This window comes from Prunus persica, chromosome G6 (assembly GCF_000346465.2).
Source record: "Prunus persica cultivar Lovell chromosome G6, Prunus_persica_NCBIv2, whole genome shotgun sequence".
NCBI classification, from domain to species: domain Eukaryota; kingdom Viridiplantae; phylum Streptophyta; class Magnoliopsida; order Rosales; family Rosaceae; genus Prunus; species Prunus persica.
In genome coordinates this window covers 21,184,125-21,210,328 of record NC_034014.1, presented here as the reverse complement: position 1 = coordinate 21,210,328, position 26,204 = coordinate 21,184,125, and the positions used below count along the sequence as shown (strand labels likewise).

The window sequence follows — 26,204 nt, the reverse complement described above, 5'->3', positions numbered from 1 at the left end:
TCCTACAAGGGGACAAAAATCATGTCAAGAGAGGTACAACGCAAAATAAACCAGTTATGCAAGCTGAAGGGAATCTCACCTCTTCATACTCTCCTTTAGTTTTTTCTTTGTCTACCTTTGAGACTTCTTTCTCTCTGTCCACAACATCAAAGGCCTCTTGCAGTTCCTTATCCATTTCTGTAGTTATTGTGGGGGCAGCCATGGGTTCTTCCACCACCTTGGTCTCTTAAGCAACCTATTTTCCAAGTCTCTTCATCTTCGTAGGAGGAGATGAGGGACTTTCAATTGCAAAAATACACAGAGGCAGAGTCAATTCTCAATTCAGAACTAGCCAAAAGAAATGATAGGATTTTTATTTCACAAGATTTACCTGGAGGTTTGAGCTGGACAACACTGTCATGGGCCTGAGTAGTCTATTTTCTTTTGTTCTTTCTGGCAGAAGGAGTTGCCTCAGAGGTTTTCTCCTCTGCCAGAGTTTCATGTTCAGAGTCCTCCTCCCCAAGATCCATTTCTAGATGGAGGTGACTATACAAAGAGCAGAAGTTAGAAAACTCAGTCCAGCTAGGAAAAACATGAAGATAGTGTTCAGAACTCACCAATCACTTTCCCAGTATGGACAGTTTGCCCACTGAGGTTGCTTGCCATGGAGGGATCTGAAACAATATAGACAAAACATAGTGAGATCAGCTCCCAAAATACAAGAACTCAAAGTTGAATGGGCAGAACTGATAGTTTACCTTCAATCACCTAGGCATTTATACCCTTAAGCATTTGCACGATGAATTTCTTGGCATATGTTCCAGCGTCCCAATTTGCAAAAAGCACCTTCGTGGCATTGCTTGCATCATACATGTTAGCATGCTCCAATGACTGCATCTTGTATAGGAAGGATTATGAAGATTCAACTAATTTTCCTACTTGTGGTATCTCAAGGTGGAAGGAATAAAAAGATTCAATCTTGAAAGAAGGTGAGCCAGCGAAGGTAGTGTGGTATTTTTCGCCAATTCCAAGGTTAAAATGATGTTTCAATCACATAAGACAGCTAAGAGTTTGACTTAGCATGCTGATAGAAATCAATTGATGTTTATATGTCTCATCCAGCGGATTCCTCATCTTGAAAACTTGTCGATGATAAATGGCCCGAGTTTGGTAAAGAGTCAAGAAACTTGAGATTCGCTCTCTCATCTGATGGATTCAATCCCCACAGTTCTTTAAGTAGCAAATACAGTTGTTGGCCAGTTATCTTAGTTACATATAATCTCCCACCATGGCTATGCATGAAACGAAAGTTCATGATGTTGACCTTATTGATTTCCAGTCCTAAACAACCCGAAAATGATATAAACGTATACTTAGAGCTTTTGATTGATGATTTAAACTCTTTGTGAGATGGGATTAGAGGAGTGTATGATGCACTCATAGGAGAATACTTTGCACTTAGAGGTGTATTACTGTGGAGAATTAATGATTTTCCTGCATATAGAAACTTTTTTGTCCAATATGCGGAGATGACACACCTAGTCACAGGTTGAAAAATGGCCACAAAATTTGTTACATTGGGTATAGAAAATGGATACCAACATGTCATCCATATTGGAGGCAGTGTTCAACTTTTAATGGGAAACTTGAATATGACATGCCTCCCGAGCCATTAACCAGAGACGAAGTGTTGCAGATGGTTGAAGGTATTAATTACAAATAGGGGTCGAAAAAAGAGGGAAGTGTTAGTGAAAATGATGGTGACAAAGTTTGTTGGAAGAAGAAGTCAAAATTCTTTGATCTTGAGTATTGGAAATACCTTCCTCTGAGGCATAACCTAGATGTTATGCACATTGAGAAAAATATTTACGATAGTATCATAGGTACATTGTTGGAGATCCTTAGAAAAAATAAAGTTGGGATTGCTGCTCGGTTAGATTTATTGAACATGGGGGTCAAAATTGATTTGCAACCCGAGTATGGAGAAAGACGTACTCGCTTGCTTCCAGGGTTTTGGAAATTGTCAAGAGTAGAGAAGAGAGCTATTTGCAATTCTTTCTATGGTATGAAGGTCCCTGTAGGTTATTCTTCATATATATAAAAATCTTGTATTTTTACAAAATTCAAGACTTCTTAGCCTCAAATCACATGATTGTCATACCTTGATGCAACAATTGCTCCCTGTGGCAATTCGTTCTGTTTTGGAGAAGCTTGCAAGGTTTGCAATAACTCGATTGTGCTTCTTCTTCAATGCTATATGTGCAAAGATGGTAGATGGTTCCAAGCTGGATAAGTTGGAAGAAGATGTAGCAATTACTTTGTGTTTGCTTGAGAAATACTTTCCCCCTTCATTCTTTGATATCATGGTTCATCTAGTAATACATATTGTCACAGAAGTTCGTCTATGTGGGCTAATTTATTTTAGATGGATGTATCCGTTCGAAAGATATATGAAAGTGCTAAAGAGGTATGTTCAGAACCGTACTCATCCCGAAGGTTGAATTGCTATGCGGTATATAGCTGAAGAAGCTGTAGAGTTTTACATCGAGCATTTATCTGATGTTAGTACAGTTGGAGTGCCATCAAGCCAGAAGATGGGACTTTCAAAGCCATTATCAGGTTGCACAATGAGCCTAGTTGATCGGGATCTGTTGAACCAGACACATCTATATGTCTTGGAGAATACGGAGGAAGTCCTACCTTATATCGAGTATGAGTTTTATTCTTTAAGTAATCATTTTAAATTATTCCTTATGTTTATCTTATATACAAGGGACCGTAATGCTTGAATTTTTCATGTCATGTAGGGAACATATGATCCACATCAAGACCACTTATAGAAAATTTAGAAAGAGAACAAAGTGGCTGCAAGATAAGCACAATAGTACTTTCATTCAATGGCTATGCTTCAAGGTATGTTATTGAATAACATATTGGACTTTTAATTTTCTTCTTTCTATGTTAGATTGAATTAAGATATGATTAATTTGCAGGTTCAAAGTAAACTTAATGGGGAAGACAATAATGGCGTATCATAAAATTTGATGTGGTTAACAGCTAGTCCAAGTATGACAGTGTCATCATATAGGAGCTATCTTATTAATGGTGTTAAATTTAACACCAAGGCATAAGATGATGTGCTAACTGTCCAAAATAGTGGAGTTTATTTACTTGCACATACTATGCAAGTTGCTAGTACCAAGGATAAAAACCATATTGTCTCCAATATGGGTTTTTATGGTGTCATTCAAGAAATTTGGGACCTTGATTACCAAAAATTTTGAATCCCAGTCTTCAGGTGTGATTGGATAGATAACACTTCGGGCCTTGTAGTCAACGAACTTGGATTTACCCTTGTAAATTTGAGTAAAATTGGACATAGGAATGACCAATTTGTTATGGCTTCTCAAGTCAAACAAGTATTTTTTGTTGACAACCTAATGCATTATAGTTGGTTGGTAGTGTTATCAATGCCTAATAGAGAATATAATGATGTTGTTGGTGATAATGTGCTAGGTAATATTAGAATTGAGTGTAAGCCATGTTTAGTAGAAAAAATATTAGATATGGGTGTGAAGATATATGAATTGATTGATTGTTGTAATGTATGACATTAGTTATGCAATTAATTGTATGACATTAATTAATGGCTCTGCATGACATTAATTTTGTAATAAATTGTAATGCTTGACATTATTTTTATCACTTATTCATGATTATGCAGGCATTGGGCATGACAATTCTAGTATTACAAATACTGGGTTCAAGATGTAAAATACAACGGTCCAGTTAACAAATTGCAAAAATAGACGTCTAAATCATACCCAACGTCGTATTTTAACAAAAACGTGAAATGGACAATGTAAAATTGATATTACACGTCGGTTTACCAACAACGACGGTCACGTTAAGCCGTTAATTTTATAAATTCACATCAAAGATGTTCATAGATACGACATTTCAAAAGTAATAACATGACGGTAAAGTGCACAAACCGACAAATTTTAGGAGAAAACTACGACTTCCCATTAATATTTACTGTCGTCTAAAAGAACCACAAAAGGCTTCTCAGTTCTACTACCAGTAGTGAGAGCTTATCTGAACGTCGGTAAAATGACAACTATCGTCGTCTCAGAGAATACACATGACGATATTGGTGTTACAACGCCGTGTACTAAAGGAACCACGTCTATATTTATATTCTTTCCATCATGATAAGCCACTAACAACGATGGCAAGGTGAACACTACGTCCATAGTAAACAGATTAACCACAGCGGTTTATTTTCTATAACTGTCATTCAATTTATTAACCACGTCGATTTACTTCCATTAATCGCCGTGAAAATGATTTTGAACGACCATTACATAATATTTGGGTCATGGTTACCAAATGTTAAGACGGTAAAGAAAAAAATTGTGACATGTTAACTACTTCAGACCTCACAGATTTCCAAAAAGCGTCATCTAAGCTTATCCAAGTCGGCATTTTTGCTGTTTTCTTATATTAATTAGACGTCGGTTCTAACACAACGGCGTCGTCATATAGTGGTAATAACTACGGTCTTTTCACATTTATGGATGTTAATACTACTTTTGAATGTCCGTAGTAAACATGGGTGTCATGGAATATTGTTAACAAGGCGGTTTATTTTTTGGGACCATTGTGGAAGACATTATAAACGACGGTAAGTTAACACTTGGGGTCATGATTAATCTGTGTTACGTCGGTGACTGTGTAATTTTTGACATGTAATCAGGGTTAAACGTTTTGTGTTTTCTGGAAGCATCGTCTAAGGTTGTCAAAGTTTTCCTTTTTTTGCGTTTTTATAGTAATTAGACGTCAGTTTTGTTTGTAGATGACGTAGTATGCCTTAACAATGTCGGTGATGACGTTATAAACGATGGTAAGTTTTTGACATGTAATCTGCTTTAGACGTTTCTATGTTTCTAAAAGCGTCGTCTAAGGTTGTCAAAGTTTTCCTTTTTTGTTGTTTTTATAGTAATTAGACATCAGTTTTTATTTTTATTTTTTATAGCTGACGTAATATGTCTTAACAACGTCAGTGATTTACCGTCGTAGTTTTATGCATCAAAAGATGGCGGTCGATTTCACGACAGTTTAAAAACCGTCTAGACGACGGTGAATTCCCGTGGTGTATTTCGATTTTTGTAGTAGTGAGTCATGTATTTAAAATCCTGAGTATTATATTCAGCTATTTTGTAAGTTGTCTCTTTTTTTCTTTTTTCTTTTTTAAAAGCCTTGTACACACCTTTTTTCTCATATTCCATTTGTTGTATTCTTATTGTTCCATATTCTCTAAATCCGTCCCTTGTATCAAGCATCACAAAATAGTCATAAACCATTGGTTGTCTAAGCATAGAGGCCAAATCAATAAAATATACATTTATCAAAATAAGATGGTGATTGGTGAGGGTATACTAGCAATTACTAGTACTAGGGAAGTGTTTTGTGTTTGTGTTTTTCTTAAATTTATTAACAGCCGGTTTGCGATTTGGAAATAATATCATATTCAAGCAGTGAATGGGAGAAAGTCTAAATGAGGCGGTCGATCATGTATCACCTGTGCCACCATTATCACAAAAAAGAGACTCAATGCATATTGGGGGTTATACCATCGTAAGCCCGAGGAGGAAACTCCCTCACATAGGAGATCGTACAAGTGACGTGAACAGACCGCCTCATCCAAAATGAAATAGTTGTGCTTTGAAATTTTTTCTTAAACGAAGACAAGTTTTGGTTATTTGAAAATTTAACCATTAAAACCTTTTACTTTATACATATAGATATAAAATCCAACTAGCTCTATATTTCCATTAGAAAGTAATCACATTTGCTCTATATTGTTCAAATATATATCTGAAAGTCAACTAACTATATATTTCCATAAAAATATATTTGCATTTTGCAGTGGAATATATAAATGCAAACCTATATATTTCCATCCCCTAAATTATGAATATGGGCACAAACCATAGTATTTAAAATATTATATTGCCGTATAAGTCCATGACGAAGAATATTAAAATTTGCACTTTAAGCACCGTTTTCACTTTGAGGGGGGAGAAAGCCAGTATTCTTCCTCCCATCTCCCCTTCTATCTTCCTCCATTCTCCTCTCTTCCCTCGATTTCATAGACAAAAGGTTCAGTGACATCCGACATGGTGATAGATGGCGACAGCAACAGAAGATTAGGTGGCGACAATGACAGTAAGAGATATGAGATGGTGCAGGCTTAGGTGTGTAGGCAGCACATGTTTAGGTGTATAGGCTAGGTGCAACGGAAATAGGTATTTTTTAAGATTAGGGTTTTGATATTGTAGAGACGGATCGGAACCCGCTCTGATACCAACTCAAAAGCAACAAGGTTTAAACTGACATGTGTATACTACATACAAAGTGGGTACAAATATGAAATATGTACAAAATCTCCTAATTCTACTCCAATTAGAAAATTACAATAAAATATAAATTCTATTCCTAATAGGAGCATTAACTTTGATCCACACCAACACATGGTACTTCCTAATAGATACATTGATCATGGAGCACCCCAGGATCAGCTTGAAGAAGCAGGGCTCTCTCAAGGCATATCTTAGCCATAGTACTATCTCTCTTGGGGAGGCCAAAGAAGCTCTTTGGTTCAAGTGAGTATCAAGGTAGACGGCGGCGGTGGGCTATGATTATAGGTTATGTGTATAGTGCAGCGGAAATAGGTAATGTTTAGGGTTAGGGTTTTAATGTTGTAGGGACAGATCGAAACACAACAACAACATCGTCAATGGCAAAGGAATGATAAAGGAGAATTCCTCCTAATTCATTGGAAACTTCTCTTCATTCCCCCTCTCCCCCTGAAGAGAAGGGGTAGTCGGAGTCAAGAAATAGGCTATATCTTCAAGGGTATACATCAAGGTAATGGGGATACGTAAATAAACATATCCTTTTTAAGAAATCAATAATTAAAGTAAATCAAATATAATTATAATGGGAATCCTTAGTGTGTAAGGAAAGAAAGTCAATGGTCCACAAGTCACGCCAACACTCCCCCTCACGTTGGTGCATAGAGGTCACCAATGCCCAACTGGTCCAGTGAATTGTGGAACGCTTTACTGGAAATTGCCTTTGTCAAAATATCCGCCAATTGATCCTCGGACTTTACAAGGGGAAACTGAATCACTTTAGCTTCGAGCTTCTGTTTGATATAGTGTCGATCTACCTCAACATGTTTGGTGCGATCATGTTGAATTGGATTATGTGCAATAGCTATTGCAGCCTTGTCACAAAGGAGATTCAGTACATATGTAGGTTTATACCCAAGTTCAGTAAGCAACCTCTTTAACCAAATGAGTTTGCAAATTCCTTTGGTCATACCTCTGAACTCGGCTTCAGCACTAGATAAGGTAACCACCTTATGTTTCTTGCTTCTTCATGTAACCAAATTACCTCCCATGAATGTGAAGTAACCGGATGTGGATTTCCTATCTGTTATACTTCCTGCCCAATCTGCATCTGTGTAACCATCAATATTTAGATGACCATGTTTTGAGAACATAAGTCCTTTTTTGGGTGCAGACTTCAAATATCTAAGTATTCGAATGACTGCATTCATGCGATCTTCACTCGGAGAATGCATAAATTGACTGACGACGCTCATCGCATAAGCAATGTCTGGCCGAGTATGAGACAAGTAGATCAATCTTCCCACTAACCTTTGGTATCTTTCTTTGTTAGTTGGAACTTGATCCGAGAGAATGCATAAATTGACTGACGACGCTCGCTGCATATGCAATGTCTGGCCGAGTATGAGACAAGTAGATCAATCTTCCCACTAACCTTTGGTATCTTTCTTTGTTAGTTGGAACTTGATCCAGGTATTCTCCAAAATGATGGTTCTGAACAATAGGAGTGTCTCCATGTTTGCAACCTAGCATTCCTATGTCTGTCAACAAGTCCAACACATATTTCCTTTGAGAGAGAAATATGCCTTCTTGTGATCGGGCCACCTCAATCCCTAAGAAATATTTGAGTCCACCTGGATTCTTCATCTCAAATTCAGTAGTCAAATAGTCTTGTAGCTGAGATATTTCATGTTTATCATTCCCAGTAATAATCATGTCATCAACACAGATTATTAAAGTTGTTACCCTCTCTTTCTGATGCTTCAAGAACAAAATATGATATGAGTTACTCTGTCTGAAACTGTTGTTCTTCATTGCCATGGTGAACCGTCCAAACTATGCGCGTGGTGACTATTTCAGTCCATACAATGTCTTTCGTAATTTGCATACTATTCCAGTCTGTGTAGTATTATATCCAGGAGGAATGTCCATATACACCTCCTCCATGAGTTCTCCATGTAGGAAGACATTCTTTACATCAAGCTGGTATAGTGGTGTTCACCCGTTTTGATTTTAATCCTGTGATGGTAGGGTAAAGTTCCCCATTGGCTTGACAACCATTGATGGTCAACAAGTCAACTTTCTTTTGTGCGTGAGCGTGCCACTGCCAGTAGTTTAAAACCCTAGCAGACTTCTAAAAAATAGATAACTTGTGCCCCAAGTTACTGATTCTTAAACAAGCAATTGTGAATTTGGGTAAGGAATAACTCCCAAGTAAGTTCTTCTCTTGCCTCAGACTGGTGAGGATTTCACAATTTTTCACAGTACAAAATTGGTAGTTCTGGCCAGAATAGATAAAAAGAAGACAAACTGTTTAGGCAGAACTGCCTATTACACTACTCAAAAGCAAAATGGCAACTCCGAAAAAGACAACAAAACGTTGGACTTCGACTTCTGCTTGGGTAGCTGGCTCTGAACTGGGCTGGATTGGATGTGTCTATGCTGGATTGAATCGTCAACACATTCAACTGATGAATTTCAGTTGGAAATCGATACCAACGTTTGAGTTTGGCAGAGCTTCAATTTATTTCGAGCCATGGAAGGCTTGTTGAACGGGCAGAATTGAGGCCTCTTTAGTCTGAATAGGACAGAAGTGGCTGGATTGATGGTCACTGAGCTGGAGCTGCGCTATGGTGCATGTTCTGCTTGACCAAGGCTTTCTGTAATCTTGAGATCAGTTGATCTTTTTGAGTTTGTCAGTTGTGACTTTGAGAGTTTTTGTCTTGATTGATTTTTTGGCTGTCTTTTGATCTATTCATCTTCTCTCATATTTATAGGAAATACTGGAGTGGGGTTTTTAATCTTTCATAATGGGCGGCAAATCTTTCAAAAGATCTTTTCTTTTTTCAATGCCATAAAAGAGGGAAGTCTATTATTCGGGCAGAGAAGAACTATCAACAGTCAATTTTCATGGAGGTTTTTTCCTTGCTTTTTCTTGAAAGAAAACCAACTCTTCTTGTTCTCTATTTGTTCCTTGTAAAAAACACAATCTGGCATGATGGTCAGTTTGTTTTCCTGGTGAACAACTCCCTTGCTCCCTACTTGTCTCTTGAAACTGTAACCTACTTATCTCTTGGAAATATAACCTGCTTTGGTGCAGAGCTTCTGTGCATATGGAGAGGGGTTTTGATCTTCTTTCCCTGGCTAAAAAATGGAGAAGTTTTTTGTAAGACATGACTTCATTAACTCCCTATCACTTCCTCTGTCTTAGTTGAGAATTTTGACTTTTCAAAGTTAGGAAGTCCCGTGGGGCTTTTTTGAGAAAACATTCTTTAGTAAGAAAGATCTGCTGACTTGCTTTTTGGAGTTGAGATCAAGTGATGAGAATTTTTTAGAACCTGGGTTTAATCCAATTTTTAGAGGTTTTCGGCCTGCTTGGTATTAAGTTACCATTAAATTGCAATCTTATTTGTTATTTTCATGTTTTTAAACCTCTGCCACTTTTTTGCAAAAACATGGGTTTCCAAAGTCGCTTAGGCTGTTTTCTGGAGACAAGACTCATTCTTTTGTTTTTCTGTTATTGGCCGGTTTTCAATTTGGCTGGCGTGTGGAATTCTTTAGCCCAAACAAATGGCCAGTCCAAATTAGCTATGAGGAATAGTAAGACTCTGACTGTGTTCAATTTTGCAATTGGTGCAAGGGTTTCTTCATAATTTACACCATAAGTCTGTGTGTACCCTTTCGCCACAAGTCTTGCCTTGTATCGCTAGATAGATCCATCAGCGTTGTCTTTTATGGTAAACGCCCATCTACATATGACAGTCTTTTTTCCTCGTGTAAAATTTCCAGTGTCCAAGTTTGATTCTTCTCAAGAGCTTTCATCTCTTCGTTAATAGCTTGAACCCACTTAGGATCTTTAAATGCTTCAGCAACCTTGGTTGGGATATGAATAACAAACAACTGATGCACAAAGGCCTTGAGTTGTTCAAACAGCTGCTCAGTGGATACATGATTCGCATTTGGACACTTTGATGTCTTACCAATACAAAGTGAATAACGATTTGGTGGCTTTCCACGGTTCTACCTGAAAGGTAATTAGTATCCAATAGATTTATCCTCTAAATTCATAAGTGCAGTAGGAGTAGTTACCTCAAGGATATTCTCAGGAGATTGGTTCGGTGGTATTGTTGAGTTATAAGGGGGTCTTCATCTTGTTGTTATGTATTGTCTATAGGTGTGGGACTCGAATCAGACACATCTTCGCAAGGATCAAGTGGGTCAGGCGATTGATCTTTATGAATGGGTGATTGATCGCTTTTTGGCAGAGAGTAATCTCATGCTCCAGACTCGGGACGATCGATCATTTCTATACAGAGGAGAATTTCTTCGTTTTCCAAGTTGCTCCAATTCTGCTCTTCACTTCGTATCTCCCCCTGACGCGTAGAATTGGATGATGGGTCATGGAAGAACATCTCAGATTCTAAAAAGGTCACATTCAAAGTGACATAGGTACGTCGGGTCGGAAGGTGATAACAACGGTAGTCTTTCTGATGAGTGACATAACCCACAAAAACACAACAAAGCGCACAGGGATCAAGTTTGCTACGTTGATTTTTGTGGAGATGAACAAAGGCCACACATCCAAAGATTTGGGATGTGAGTACCAAAACATAGGGCAGGGGTCTGTGTTGCCCAAGCACTTGTAATGGAGTTTAAAGGTCAATACACCAAAAGGCATGTGGTTGATCAAGTGAACTGCGGTGACAATAGCATCATCCCAGTGATGGTGAGGAACATAAGCGCCGATCAGAAGTGCTCGGGTGGTTTCAAGAAGATGTCGATTCCTTCGTTCTGCAACACCATTTTGTTGTGGTGTCTGAGGACAAGTCGTCTCATGGATAATTCCATATTGTTGGAAGTAAGCCTGAAAGTCATGATTGACAAATTCTCCACCATTGTCTTAGCGAAGAATTTGTATTTGAGCATTGAACTGAGTTTTTATCTGTTTGTGGAAGGACTGAAAATGAGAAAACACTTCATTTTTATTCTTTAGCAAATAAAGCCATGTCATCCGTGCACAATCATCTATGAATGTGACAAACCACTGAACACCAAAAGGAGTAATGATAGGTGAAGGTCCCCAGACATCAGAGTGAATTAACATAAACGGAGTAGTACACTTGACAGGACCCGCCCCGAAAATTCCTCGGAACCCGGAACGAGTCCCGTCTTTTTTACCGACATCACCCTGATGCCGGGCCCACTTAATTAAAACCGAGACGTGCTACCAAAAATTTGGCAGAGTCTCCCTTGTACAGTTAACATTCCCAAAACTTCAACCTGTACAAAATTTACATTTACACAAACAACAGGCAGCAAGCTTTCAAGACACTTAAACAGTTTACTACAAGAACCTCCGGCCTCCAAAAAAACAAACCCGAACATTGGTGATAACAGAGCATATCTAAGGAATTCGGTTACAACAGAACGAAAGTTAACAGAATTGAAAACAAGAGAAAGTTCCTACAAGGTCTCGTGCGTCGGGAACAGACGGTCGGGTTCAGCGACGAAGCTCAGTCAACTACTGTCTAGGGGGCGCAAAACAGAGAAATGTGAGTGGACAAAAATAGAGTTCAGTGTAAAACAATATACTATAACCCCACCATTATAAAACCATGCAGAAAATCAATGCATCTCAATCATCGTAATCAACATATATTTATATATAAAATCGCATCCATGTCGAAACCGAATTCCATAAACCATCCTTTATAAAATCATGAAACTCTCAAAAGACGCACCCATTGGTACGACCGGCGGGGAAGTATCCTCACCGACAAACAAGAATGAAGGAATAAATATGTATAGATAGTATAATATAACCATACTTAATTGTACCGGGGAAACAATCCAACCGGGGGATTGTTTGACTAGTCACCCTGGCAGAGTCTTTACGAAGAGTCCTCAATTCATCATGTGACTAGGGAACGAGCCGTCTAGCCGGGGGACTAACTCTCAGCTAGCACGTACAGCCGACATCCTCAAAGCTGTACGTCTGAAAACAGTCCTACGCCCGCAGACTACCCAATCAAGGGTCTATAGCGACATCCCGTCAAGGATGCCCCGGGTTCCGACATTTCCAAGTATCTCAAGTTCCAAATCCGGGGAGGTACAAAAGGGTGGTGCTAATAGCACTCCAAACTGACATTCTATACATATCACTTTCCAAAATCTCATTTCAACAACCCAAGTACCCCACACATAGTCAAACATATATAGAAAGTTTCCAAATCCATAAATACATACTCAAGATACTTAATATGCCAAAACCCAAAATATATGCCAATAGCTTACTAAAACAATAAGTTCAACTATTAAATATAACATGAACTTCAATAAGCCATTAAATTCATATGCATAACAAATTCCATCATAAAACCATGTTTATAGGTTGAAAACAAAGTCCACTCACAAGTAGTCCCAGACTGCCTGATCCTGAGGGTGTCCTGCCTGCTGAGTAGGTGCGGTCAGAGCACCTAATTCGAAATACGAACCTTAAATTAGTATAGAAACACTGAAAACGGAATTATCAAATTAAATGATAAATCTCCGGGGCGTGCACATAAAACGAGGTATCCTAAGATCCGTCTACTCCATTCGGACGATGGAATTACTTTGGAAGACACTTGGTCAACCGACGGTCAAATTTCCCAATTTCGGGTCAACCGGGCCCACGGGACCCATGACCTCCGTTTCACGATTCTGAAGTTCCTAAAGGTCTTACGAGGTCTGAGACCACGTCCTGCAAGTTTGGTCCAGATCGAACGGTTGGATCGCTCACGATCGTACAATCGGACGGTTACAAAAACCTAGACCTAGGGTTGGCAATTTCGGAGTAACCGGGACTCCGTTTTACGATCCGTCGACTCCAACACGATCCTAGGAATGTCCAGATCAATATACTTGAAATTGGAAGTGGTCTAACGATCGGAACCTATCGAACCCGAGTAATGCACAATATGCGAAACTCCGTTCGATAGTCAAACGACGTCCAAATTAACATCCGAGCACGTCTACGCGCACGTGACAATACAAAGATTGCAACGGACCTAAATGTCAGATTTTTACCCTACCCCACGAGCCGCCACACGCGCCGGCAGCGCGTGGTGGCCGAAAGCGATACCACTGCCGGAAAATTCTCAAAATTTCAGGCCATCCTTCCGGCTACAGCTTCTACTCAACAAGGGGAGCAACTTATTCAACTAGGGCTAAGTCCAATTTGGCCGGCAACCGGCCGGATTTTCAAATTGAAAACCAACCGAAACCCTAACTTCCAAATTCAATCCAATTCTCAAAAATCGATCCAAACCTAGGCCAACACCAGCTAGAGCATCTGAAAAGAGGAAGAAAACCCACCTTGGTTACCTGGAACGGGTGGCAGAGGCGGCGGTGCAACGCAGGGAAAAATTCGGTTAAAACTAGTCGAAGTTCCGGCTGTTTTTCGTGGTTTCCGACGGGGAAATGGACCGGGCTGAGGTCGGGGCTTCACTGCGGTTTGATTGGGACCGGTGCCGTCCCTTGTGGTGGTCGGAGTTGGAAGTTCCGAGGAGAGAGAGAGAGTGCGGGTCGGGGAGAGACAGAGAAACCGAGAGAGAGAAGGTTCGGGTCATGCGGGAGGAAGAAGAAGGAATAGCCGGGGACAGTTTCGTAATTTGCCCAAACTAATTTTCAAATTATTTACAACTTTGCCACTGCAGGTTTTGGGCCCGTAACTTTCTCGTTACAATTCCAAATCGAGCCCACTACGTGTCTACGGACTCGTCTCAGTACCACCTACCCAAAAATACCAGTCACTGGCCCAAATTCTTCCCGAATAGGAAAATGACCAAAATGCCCCTCACCCAAGGGTATTTCCGTAATTTCACTTTACTAAATTTAAAAATCACGTAATTTAGAGTCGGGGTGTTACACACTTGTTCGTACTTAACGGATATGGCACACGGTGACTCTTGGCCAAAATACAAGTATCACATGTGAAGTCGGAGTCTTTAAACCTGAGAATAAATCTGGTATATGATGTTTCATATAAGTAAAAGATGGATGTCCCAATCGACGGTGTCACAACCAGATTTGCTTTTGTTTGCTATCAAAGGGATGCGTCACACTGTTAGCCATGCCAGGACTGAAGTCATCTACATAATATAGGCCCCCTCTCTTAGTGCCACGACCAAGAATCTCCTTAGTGTGAATATCCTGAAGCAAACAAAAATTGAGTATACAACAATTCAATTGTTCAGTAAGCTGACTAACTGACATTAATTTATTGGATAAAGAGGGAACAAGTAAAGTATTAGACAGTGAGAGAGAGGGTGAGAGTGCAACGTGCCTGCCCCTATCACAGGATAATTAACTCCATTGGCGTTAGCAATACAAGTTCATCAGGGTTGGGTAGTATTTAGAAAATCATCAAGATCAAACGTCATATGATCAGTTGCACCAGAATCAATTATCCAGCTCATGGAATCACTCTTATCCAAAGAATGGATTCCATAACCAGTATCATTATGGGTCGTATCAGGTTGTGTTCGATCTTTGAGAGTAGCCCACCATTCGGGGTAGCCATGCAATTTAAAATAAGTCTCACGAGTGTGTCTTGGATCACCACAGTATGCACAATCTCGTTCATGTATCGGGGTCGTTAGTTGGGAAGTCATAATTTGCGCAGCGGAAGATGCATAGGATACAAGTTTAGTTGGAATTCGGATCGGGATCTAAGCCTGAGCCAGGATCGGAGTCGAAGTCGGGATCTAGATCTAAATCATAGACAGATTCAGGATCGGGGTCGTCATCGGAGTCGGGGTCATCGTCGTCGTAGTCGAGGTCAGGGTCATCATCGTAGTCGAGGTCAGGGTCATCAAAATAGGATCTTGATTCAGGATCAGGTTCGCAGTCGTCAAAATAGGATCCTGATTCAGGATCGGATTCGGCGTAGTCAAAATAAGATCCTGATTCAGGATTGGATTTGGGGTCTTCAAAATAGGAGCCTGATTCAGGATCGGGTTCAAGGTCATCAAAATAGGATCCTGAGTCAAGATCGGGTTCAGAGTAGAAGTCTGTAGGAGCTAAACCACCTGGGCACTCAACTCGGCTATGGTTGGTTGAGAAGGAGAGAACGAGTCATCAACGGTGCTACCTCCATGAGGGTTGAAAAAAATCATCAAACCCCATAGCGGCAGCGGCGGTTGGAAACTAGAGTCAGCAATTTCAAGATCGCTGCTCTGATACCATGCTAAAATATGAGAACTATGAGAGAATATGTGTTTGTAGGAATTTTCTGTATTCTTCTCCTTGTAGGAGGTCATATTTGTAATACAACGGAACTTTAATGGGCAAGTAAATAATAAATTCAAATTTCTATTTACAGTAGGAAATCAAGAATTAAAGTAAATCAAACATAATTATAATGGGAATCCTTAGTGTGTAAGGAATGAAAGTCAACAGTCCACAAGTCACGCCAACACACAAGTGGACACAATTTTGTTGCCATGGTAGCTGTTCATATCATTTCGCTATTTGGGGTGCTCATGTATTGAATTCATCTCAAGATCTCTATGAATACAAAGCATCGCTCATTTATGCATCCGATGTATAAAAATGAAGGAAAACATAGTAGGAAAACGAACTGAACAGAAGAAAAATTTCTTGTAGAGAACGCTCTCTCATGTACCCTACTTGATTATCAATGGGTTTCTTTAATTTGACAATTTAATGACATTTGGTGTTTTCAACCTATAATTATTCTCCAAAACTCTTTGTATTATCAATTAGCAATGGACTCATCTCTACATTCAACAGATTTCTACTTGGGTCCTTACATGTCATTAATAGTGAATACAACCGCATGGACAAAATAATTTATCTATAGCTTGCAATGCAGCTGTTGAATTATTAATTAAATAGAAAAGTAATCAATTATAAATTAGAAAAGCTCAATCAACCGATCAATTCATGTTATAAGCATATGTGCAGAATGCAAAGTAGAATTGGTTAAATGTGCAAAGGACCGAAAACAAGGACATATTGATCAGTGCATTATTATATACCATTTTGCACCCTTCTAACTCATGATTTGGTTATGTTTTTGAGTTAAACTTGTGCTTTTAATTTCTCTCATCTTTGTCATTCATTTAATTTAGCTTTAGGTAGAAATGATGGCTTTGGATAGGAAAACATGCAAAATGGTGCAAAAACATGCAGATTGAGTTAGCAATTCGTTTCAACCTTAACTCCTTCCTCCGACCTTGGATTGGCCCAAATAATGTGGTTGGAAAGATTACATTCTGAACTTCAAGATGGATGGCTCAAAGTCATCAGTTCCTTAAGGGAAGCCCAATTCGCGAGTCCATGAAGTTGCTGGTCATGTTGACCTACAGATGAGCTGATTGTTGCTTGGTCATGATGAGCTATGCATGAGCTATGGTTTCTAGTGGAATTTGTTGGTGAAGTGAAACAACTAAATAAGAAAAGAAACTGATTTTCTATTGCATTGGTGTGTTGGGTAGGGTTGGTGAAGTGGGTGTTGTAGGTGGAAGTCATACTCAATTCAGATTTCTCACTTCCTTCCTAGGATTCACACTCCCACAAATCACGTCATCCTCCACACTCCCATCATTTCCCAAACACATTCAGAAATCACCCTCAAACACTCTCACAACCCCAAACACTCCAGCAATCAACCTAACACTCTAAACAGCCCCAAATCACCAAAATTGTCCCAGCAAGCCTTCCTTCCATTCCCTTACGAATTTCCTCTTCCTCAGCTGTCATCACTCAACCAAACTCATCCCAAATCACCTCATTAACCTTCATACATTCTTCTAGACATGGAGAAGCTTTTGGAGAAGCATTAGGCATGGAAAAGCTCTTAGAGAAGCATTGGACACCACAAGAACTTCATAAAAGGATTTTTCTATTCCTATTGTATTCATTATGTTTTCTCAATTTCGTTCATGTTATTTTGGCATTATGAGTAGCTAAATCCATATTTTTAAGTTTCAAGTTTGATTCAAGATTCATGATCTTATTCATTATGTCTACCTGCCTATATGCTAATCTAAATTCCCAGCTACCATTAAGATATGTGTATTTTGGTTGAAACTAAAGCAGACACCATATACTTGTGTTTCAATTGAACTATGAATAAGATGAGTATGTATGGACATTTGATAATAGGGATTAGATATATGCTTGGTTGTTTAAAACATTCTTCTATGCTTAATGGATTTCTTATGCTTAATTTAAGTTCGACAACAAGGACTTAATTAGGGAATTAGGAATACAAGGTTAGGACCAGACACCATGGCTTAATCATACTTTAATCAATCTTTGAATCTGAATTAGACTTGTCACTTGAATCCTTATAACTTAGAATTGGATTGTTATAGTCTCTGTTGCACCGATACGCCAGATTTTTGGCGTATGCTAATATCTGATACGGCGCCAATACGATATGGCATCGATACATATCCGATACGCCACATGGCATATCGTAGGCTTTTCTGGTATGTTGACTTTACGATACGGCTCCGATACTCCATTGATATGGTCATGATATGCTAGCGATATTGTCCCAATACGTTGTGTAACTTTGACGGCAATTAAAAGAGAAGAAGAAGAAGAAGGACGAAGGAGGAAGAAGGAAGAATGAAGAAGAAAAGAACTTACTTGCGCTTGTAGCTGCTACAAATCTGCAGTTGCAGACAGTTACTGTGCGAATAAGAGGCGGCTAACTAGTGAAGAAGATGATGTTAGGTGCCCTAATTATAATACGCACCGTTTTAGTTGCATGTTTGGTGGCCTTTGTTAAAAAAATTGTTTTATACCTTTTCAATTCTGAGGCATTCATTTAGGCCGAGCCCAAGCACTAAAACAAGTCATATATGGTCTAGAAAAACATAAGGAACCACAAAAAAAAGGCCCAAAATGCTAATTATCTATATATATAAAGCAAAAGGCAGAGAATGGTGAAACATTCCAAATACCGGAAAATGACCTTGATTAATGCAAACATTAAGAATTGAAATTATTAATTAAATGAGGATAATATGGTAAATTCACACTTTTTCATATTTAAAAAAATTAAAATTAAAAGAAAAATCAGATAATGGATCCTATTTTTATGGAACACAACTACCCATTATCTTTTTTAATTCTAAAATAAAAATAAATTTAAAAAAAAAAGGCCTCTCGCAAGCGCCGAAGCGCATGCGGAGACGCTATATATATAATTTTACATATATATGTTTATATATTTATAATTTTTATATTTATATTATTTTAATCGCCGTATCTTATCCTACTTTTTAGAGATTTGCCATATCGGCGTATCGTATCGTATCACCGTACCCGTATCCGTATCGATGCAACATAGGTTATAGTGAATCGAATACCCTTGTCTCCAAATCTGTTTAACAACCTTCAAAACCACTGTTTATTACACTTGTTTACTTGCTTTGTTTGCAATTTCATTTTGTTCACATGCACTCTCACTTCAAATTCCAATTTCATTTTGCTTCATTTGTTTTCACAATCACAAGCAATCTGACTTTAAATTCTGTTTTAGACTTAACTTCTTGTTTCTAGAATTGGATAATCTAAGTACATAATTAATCTTAACTTCTCAGTCCTCGGGGGTAGAACCTCGTTCTTGTCTTGCTATACTACTAATTGGCCCGTACAATTGCTAGTTAACACAACGCATATGGAACTTAGGAATTTTGTCATCAATAATCCATATTTGGTGTGAATTTCCTTGACAAAAACTGAGGATAGCAAACTTTTCATATTAATTTTGCTATTTCATCTTGAAAACACAAATCCTTTTGTAATTCAATTAAGTACCTTCATTTCCAAGACCCTTGAATGTGTCATATACCAAGAGTGTGCATCCATGAAGATACATTTGGGAGCAACTTCCAACACGGGGAACTTAAAGTGATTAATTAAAGGCAAACAAACTGTTGGTGAATCAATCAGCAGACAAGATCAACAGCCTAGACAATCTAACAGTAAAACTGACTACAGCTTCACATGGGACCTTCAATGCATCTGAATTGTATTCACCAATAGTCTCCACAGGAACAAAGTCCATCCTTAAAATGATGGAATCTCTTGGCATCCCGAGCAATTATTTCTCTACTACTAACTTTGGTTACAAATTTTATCCAGGAATGACAGTCCCCACAAACTCTAAGGTTCTTAAATATCCTGATAATGGTATTTTTATTACTACTCACCAACAGAGCAAACGAAATGGCTAGCTTCTCGCTGTGATAGTACAAAGACCTCTTCTTTAGCTCCTCATCCAAATCCTGCAACACAAATCTTGTATCAGGAACATAACCCAACAGTTTTACCTTCTCAATCAATTTTTCTAAAGTTTCATTTATCTCTCTAGATCTTCGATGGGACAAATCTCCAGCCATGAAAGTGTGGACCTCCCTATCCACATCAACCCAACTCATTGCAGGATTCTTCTTAAACTTTAAATCCCTCATTGTGCTTTTTATCCCAATAACTTGACTCCAATTACCAGTTGAAGCATAAACGTTTGTCAACAGGATATGAGACCCCTCGTCACCTGGAGCAAGTTCAAGCACTTTATTTACAGCTCTTTCTGCCATCTCTACCTCTCCATGAAGCTTACATGCACTTAGCAGTGTCCTCCATAAGACTACATCTGGATTTCTGACTTGTTTTACTAGCGCTTCGGCCTCTTCAAGTCTCCCAGAACGGCCCAGCAAATCAACCATGCAAGCATAGTGATCTCTTGTCAACTCGATAGTTTGATTATTCGTAATAGTAGCAAAGATTTGGCATCCTTCGTGAACTAATCCCGAATTGTTGCATGCCAAGAGAACACTCAAAATTGTTACTTCATTTGGTTCAAGTCCCAATTCTTTCATACTATTAAAAAGTTCTAGCGCTTCATGCCCAAATCCATTCTGGGCATAACTATATATCATGGAGTTCATGGATACCACATCAATATCAATTAAGGCATCAAACACAGACCTTGCCATCTCTGTACTTCCGCATTTCCCATACAAATTCACGAGAGCAGCACCGGCATATACATCTCTATCCAATCCAAATTTTGTCACCATGGCATGGATTTGTCTTCCTTCATCAATCATAGCAAGGTTTGAGCATGCCTGGAGGGCACTAGACAACGTGAAAGAATTCGGAACTATTGACTTGCAGATCATTTTTCTGAACTTTTTCAAAGCTAATTCTTCTCTGCCGTTTCGTACAAGTCCCACAATAAGAGATGTCCAAGTTACGTGGTTTGGATTTGGAAATCTTTTGAAAATCCTTAGAGAATCATCAATCAACCCACACCTAGCATACATAGTTAGGAGTGAAGTCTGTGAAGCCACAGCGGGTTCATAACCAGACTTGATAACAAGACCATGGACCAATTTACCATTAGTTAAATCCTCTAAATTCCCACAAGTGATCAAGATACTAGCAAACGTATACGCATTAGCCTTAATTCCTTGGTTAATCATGCTTCCAAAAACCTCTAGAGCTTCACCATTATCACCTTGCTGAGAGTAACCAACAATTAACGCCGTAAACAAAACAACATCCTTGTCCACAACACGGTTTGACACCAGCCGGGCATCCTTCATTCTACCAAACTTAGCATACATATCAACAAGGGCACTACCAACAAACACATTCGAAACTTCTAGACCCAAAACCACTGACAACCCATGAGCTCTCCGCCCTTCATTAATAAGTCCCAGGTTAGAAAAAGCCTTGAAAACACACGAAAATGTGTATTCATCGGGGTACACTCCATCTAAGACCATCCTCTCATACAACCCAATTCCTTCCTTGCTCTTTTTATGGCTAATATAAGAAGAGATCATTGAATTCCACATGACTATATGCCTGTTAGGCAACTCATCAAACAGTTTGCGGGCATAGCTAATGCTACCACACTTTAAACTCGCATCAATAAGCTTATTGCCTATATGGAGGTGTATATAACCGAATTTGATCATATGGGTTTGAACAATTCCCACGTCTAGTAACGACCTTGTGTGTAGACATTGTTGAACCAGAGAAGAATAAAACTGAGAGGCCTCTGTGAGTCTTGTGTTCTTGAATGAGGCGTCAAAGCAGCTTTGAGCAGTAGATGTCAAGTACTTGAGGTGGTTAAGTTGGCTTCGTCTGCGTACAGTCATTTCATAGTTTATGAGCAAATTCGAAAGCTTGGGCAAGCCAACGGCCTAGTCTCTTCCCTTTTTTTTTTTTTTGAATGGTTGGTTACTAAAAGGTCCGAAAAATCAATTATGCCTATTATCTGTTTGATAGAATGCTCATTTGACGAATGCGTTACCGAACTTATTACGGTTACTATGTGGAGATAATATTAACAAGTTTTTTTTTTTAGTATAAGCAATAATCTAAACTATAGAAAATGGGGATTTCTTACGTGCACACTAAATTATGATACCGTGGGATTTGAACTTGAGATATAATAAGGAAGTAAGAAAGTTGCAAAAATATTTAGAGCAATTGGGAAAAAAAAAAAGCTAATACATTTAATAAGGGTAAATTTGGAAAACAAAAAATAACTTGTGTGATGCATTAATAACATTGTATTAAGTGTAAGAAAAGTGACACTTGTCATGAGAAGAAAGGAGAAAGTCCAAAAGAGAATGTTAGAAAGAAGGTTGTTAGTGTTTGGGCCTAAGAATTCCACGCGCCAGCCCATCTTTATGAAGAAGCCCACAAAACAGAAAAAAAAAAACAAAAGAATGGGCCTTTACTCCAGAAAGTTGTCCAATCACCATTAGAGGCCCATGTTTTTTCACAGTGGCAGAGGTTTAAAAACAACAACAATAAATAAAATAAAATTGTCAATTAAATGGCAATTCATCACCAAGCAGGTCGACAAACCTCTAAAAAAAAATGGGATTAGGCTCAGCTTCTGAAGAATTCTCGCCACTTGATCTCAGAAGCAAATCAGTAGATCTTTTCTCACTAAAGAATGTTTTCCCAGAAAAGGCCCACGTGACTGCCTGACTTTGAAAAGTCAAAAATTTCAACTATCACAGAGGAGTTGATAGAGAGTTAATGAAGGCAGTTATAAAAGGAAGACTTCTCCAAATTTTTGCAGCAAAAAGATCAAAATCCCTTTTTATATATACAGAAAAGCTCTGCACCAAAACAGGTGGCCTTTCCAAGAGATAAGTAGGGAGCAAGGGAGTTGTTCAATAGGAAAAGCAAACTTACCATCATGACAGATTGTGTTCTTTCTCTTTACAAGGAACAAACAGAGAACAAAGAGAGTTGGTCTTTTTTTTTTCAGAAAAACAAGGAAAAGACCCCCATGAAAGCTGATTATTGATGGTTCTTATCTGCCAAAACAATAACTTCTTTCTTTTATGGCTTTGAAAAGAGAAAAGATTTTGAAAAGATCTGCCGCCCATTATTCAAAGATTAAAAAACTCCACTCCAGCATTTCCTATAAAAAAAGAGAGAGGGTGAACAAATAGAGGACAACCAAAAATTCAATCAAAACAAAAACTCTCGAAGTCATAATTGATAAATTCCAAATGATCACTTGATCTCAAAAGCCTTCAAACATTGAAGCAACCAAAGCTCATTGAGCCACAAGAAACAAGTTAGCTACAATTCAAAATCTCTTATTTCAGTTTAGTTCAGAGAAACAATTCTACAAAGCGAGATTCCTTTCGTTACAAATTTGGTTCAGCATAAGCCAAATCAAGCAGAGTCCGGGTTTTTACAAATATGAAAACCTCAACAAATTTATGGAAAGCCCTGATAAAGCAGAACAGGTACTATAGTGCGGTTCCAATTCAGTAATCATCAAGTCCAGCCACTTATACCCCTCTTTACAGCTGAAACTTGACAGTTGAAGTTGTTGATGGTCCAATCTAGCACAGACATACACGGTCCAGCCCGGTTCAGAAGCAGTTATCCATGTAGAAATTGAAGTCCAACATTCTATTGTCTTGTCTCGGAGTTGTCATTTTGTTTTTTAGTCCTGTAATAGGCAGTTCTGCCTAAAATAATTTACTTTCTTTTCATCTATTCTGACCAGAACCACCAATTTTGTACTACGAAAAATTATGAAGTCCTCACAAATCTGAGGCAAGAAAATAACTTACTTGGGAGATATTCCTCACTCAAAGTCACAATTGTTTGTTTAGAAATCCATAACTTCGGGCGCACGTTATCTATTTTTAAGAAGTCTGCTAGGGTTTTTATTGCTAGCAGTGACATGCTCATATACAAAAGAAAGTTGACTTGTTGACCACCAATGGTTTTCAAGCCAATGGGGAACTTTACCCTACCATCACAGGATTAAATCAAAAACTGGTGAACAATTTGGCACGCCCAGTGGGACTTTTCAGTACACATACTCCTAGAAAATCTTTTGGTATATGAATATTGGAAGTTCTAGCCAGAATCCACGTTGTGCCATGGAAAGAGATCAAGCAGCTCTCCAAGAAGGACTTGAGTCAGAAGAAAGTGATGCTAGGCAATCAGCCCATGGCAGTACTAAGAGTAGACGTCCCAGGTCTGGTTCCAGAAGGTTAAACCAGATACAGGAGGCTGTGCTCCGGCAAGAGGCCACAATACAAAGGAGCCAGGATACCATAAATAACATGGCAGCCATAATGCAGTGGCAAGTCAATAGACAGTTCAAGAAGGATCGTGAGGCTGCTATTGCCAAAATCCCAAACCCAGATGTTGTGGTCTAGCAGTTAGACCTCCCTTTTGGACCTCCGCCTGGACTGGCATGGCCATACCAAGAGAATTCTCTCATCGCACAAATAGTTGGAATGCTAGGACATGGAGAAATCCAAGCTGCATAGAGGGGAGGAGCCCTTCCAGTCCAAGAACACGAAGCTCCAGTTCGTCCAGAAGGCCCTGCACCAGTTCAGGCCACCCAGAATTAGCCATTACCTCCACTTATTCCACTACCAGTGGTCCTACGCAATCAGCCCTTAGCATTTCTGCTTGAGCAACCAGCTGTGTTGCCCTACAGACCTAGCATGATGAACCCTAATCCATTCCCTCCACTAGCAAGAGGCAGAAGAGGTAGAGTGGGAATCAACCTTTTTGCCAACAATGACAGGAACAGACCGGGGGCAAACTGGAGGAATCATCCAGATTTCGAAGAAGATGAAGAACATAGGGAGTAAGTTCTGCCCAGACCATACAGAGTGGAACAGAGGATTGAACACAACCAGCCAGAATAAGGGCGAAATCTACATCCTGTCAATGCCTTGAATGACATGGGAGCACTACAGAGGTTGATAAGAGAGATGATGGAACCTGAGGCCTGAAGAGGAGAAAGGCCTACCTACAGAAAGCCATATCCAGCTTATATTGATCAAATACCTCTATCCGCATGCTTTAAAGTACCAAACTTCATCTTGTTCAACGGGGAGGACACCCATGCTTCATCAGTTGAGCATATAGGCAGATTTTTTTATCCAGTGCATAGCCATAGAAAACAACCCTCTGCTAAAACTAAGGCTTTTTGGAAATTCTCTCTAGACAAGCCTTCACCTCGTATACTAACCTACTAGCTAATTATGTTCAAACTTGGGAACATATGGAAAATGTCTTCCATGACTACTACTTTAGAATTCAGCCAGAGGTCACCATCAGTGATCTTGCAGCCCTCAAACAGCACAAGATTTCATAACCATGTTCAGGAAGCTGAAGATGCAATGCCTGTGGAAGAGAGACACTTCATTCAAATGGCACAAACGGCCCTTAAGATCTCTCTGAGGAAGAGATTTGATGGGATGCTGTTTGGAGATCTAGTTGAACTGGCAGACAAAGCATCTAAATACGAGGATTTGCTTAGGGAAGAACAACAGAAAATGAACTCCTCCAAAGGCACATATTACAAAACCCCATCTTCTTCAGTGCATCTCGGAGGAAAGGGAAGTTGTAGTGGCGAAAATGGCAAAATTAAAACATCCCATCAATTGCAAGGCTCTGACAAAGCCACCAACGGACCAAAAGCCACAGCCATTTATAGGAGGGTTTGTTCCAAACAAACCAGTATAGAACAAAGTTTATTCCTTCGATTTAACCAAGGTTGATGCTCTGTTTGATGAGATGCTACAACAAAAAGCAATAGAGATAGCTCACAGATTGTCCAAACAAAAGAAGAGCTCAAGGGCAGACAGTATTGCAAATGGCACAACTCTTGGAACCACTCCACCAATAGTTGTGTTGTTTTTAGAGACGTCATACAAGAAGGAATAACAGCAGGAAGGCTGCAACTGGCTGAGAAACCTCCCTCAGTAACAACATACCTTTTTCCCCATCCTCAAGTCAACATGGACAACTTAAATTGGCCAGAACAGAAGAGAGGCAAACTAACAGCAGAAGCTAATCCCAACTTAGGCAAAAGAGTCACAAGATAGGCTAATCAGAGACCAAAAGCAACCATTTCAGCTGGGGTAGTTCTTTGTAGCAAGTGCAAATGCAAAAGTGAGTTGGAGGTAACTTTGGGTAGGCAAAGTCAGCCCACAGCTAGTGTTTTTGACAGGATTGGAACATCATACCAACAGGGCCCAATTCTGGCTCCACCTAGAGACATAGCCAAGCAGAAGGCTTATCAAAGGCATGCCCAACGGAACAGAAAAATGAAAAAGCAACCAAAGAAGGAGGTACCAGTTAAGATGCCCAGAAATGATAAGTCTTTGGCAACTATCATAGAAGGCAGATGGTATTCTGTTGGATAGAGCGGCAGACCAACTTTGGAGCTAAAAGGAACACAGAAGAGGAGAGTCCAGAGGC

General features: G+C 39.2%; 2 protein-coding genes and 1 long non-coding RNA gene across 3 annotated transcripts; all 3 read right to left on the bottom strand.

Moving 5' to 3' along the window:
• LOC109949938 lies at positions 11,475-13,993 on the bottom strand. Its single transcript, XR_002272259.1, has 3 exons — positions 13,755-13,993; positions 12,811-12,874; positions 11,475-11,926 (listed from the first exon to the last, which is right to left on the bottom strand). It is a non-coding gene; the product is annotated as an uncharacterized LOC109949938 (long non-coding RNA).
• Positions 15,087-19,299, bottom strand: LOC109949725 (spore coat protein SP60-like). Its single transcript, XM_020565835.1, has 2 exons — positions 19,239-19,299; positions 15,087-15,421 (listed from the first exon to the last, which is right to left on the bottom strand). The coding sequence occupies exons 1-2, from the start codon at positions 19,297-19,299 to the stop codon at positions 15,087-15,089; spliced, it is 396 nt and encodes a 131-aa protein (XP_020421424.1).
• LOC18772537 (pentatricopeptide repeat-containing protein At5g65570) lies at positions 19,261-21,936 on the bottom strand. The gene has a single exon (XM_007206797.2). The coding sequence runs from the start codon at positions 21,590-21,592 to the stop codon at positions 19,457-19,459; it is 2,136 nt and encodes a 711-aa protein (XP_007206859.2). The 5' UTR covers positions 21,593-21,936; the 3' UTR covers positions 19,261-19,456.

Bases quoted from the DNA above. Each gene is read 5' to 3' on its own strand.
- LOC109949725 (XM_020565835.1), bottom strand. From the start codon at position 19,299: ATGTATCTTCATGGATGCACACTCTTGGTATATGACACATTCAAGGGT. The intron at 15,422-19,238 runs GTACTTAATTGA...ATCTTGACTCAG, and splicing joins CAAGGGTCTTGGAAATGAAG to GATCCTATTTTGATGACCTT.
- LOC18772537 (XM_007206797.2), bottom strand. From the start codon at position 21,592: ATGACTGTACGCAGACGAAGCCAACTTAACCACCTCAAGTACTTGACA.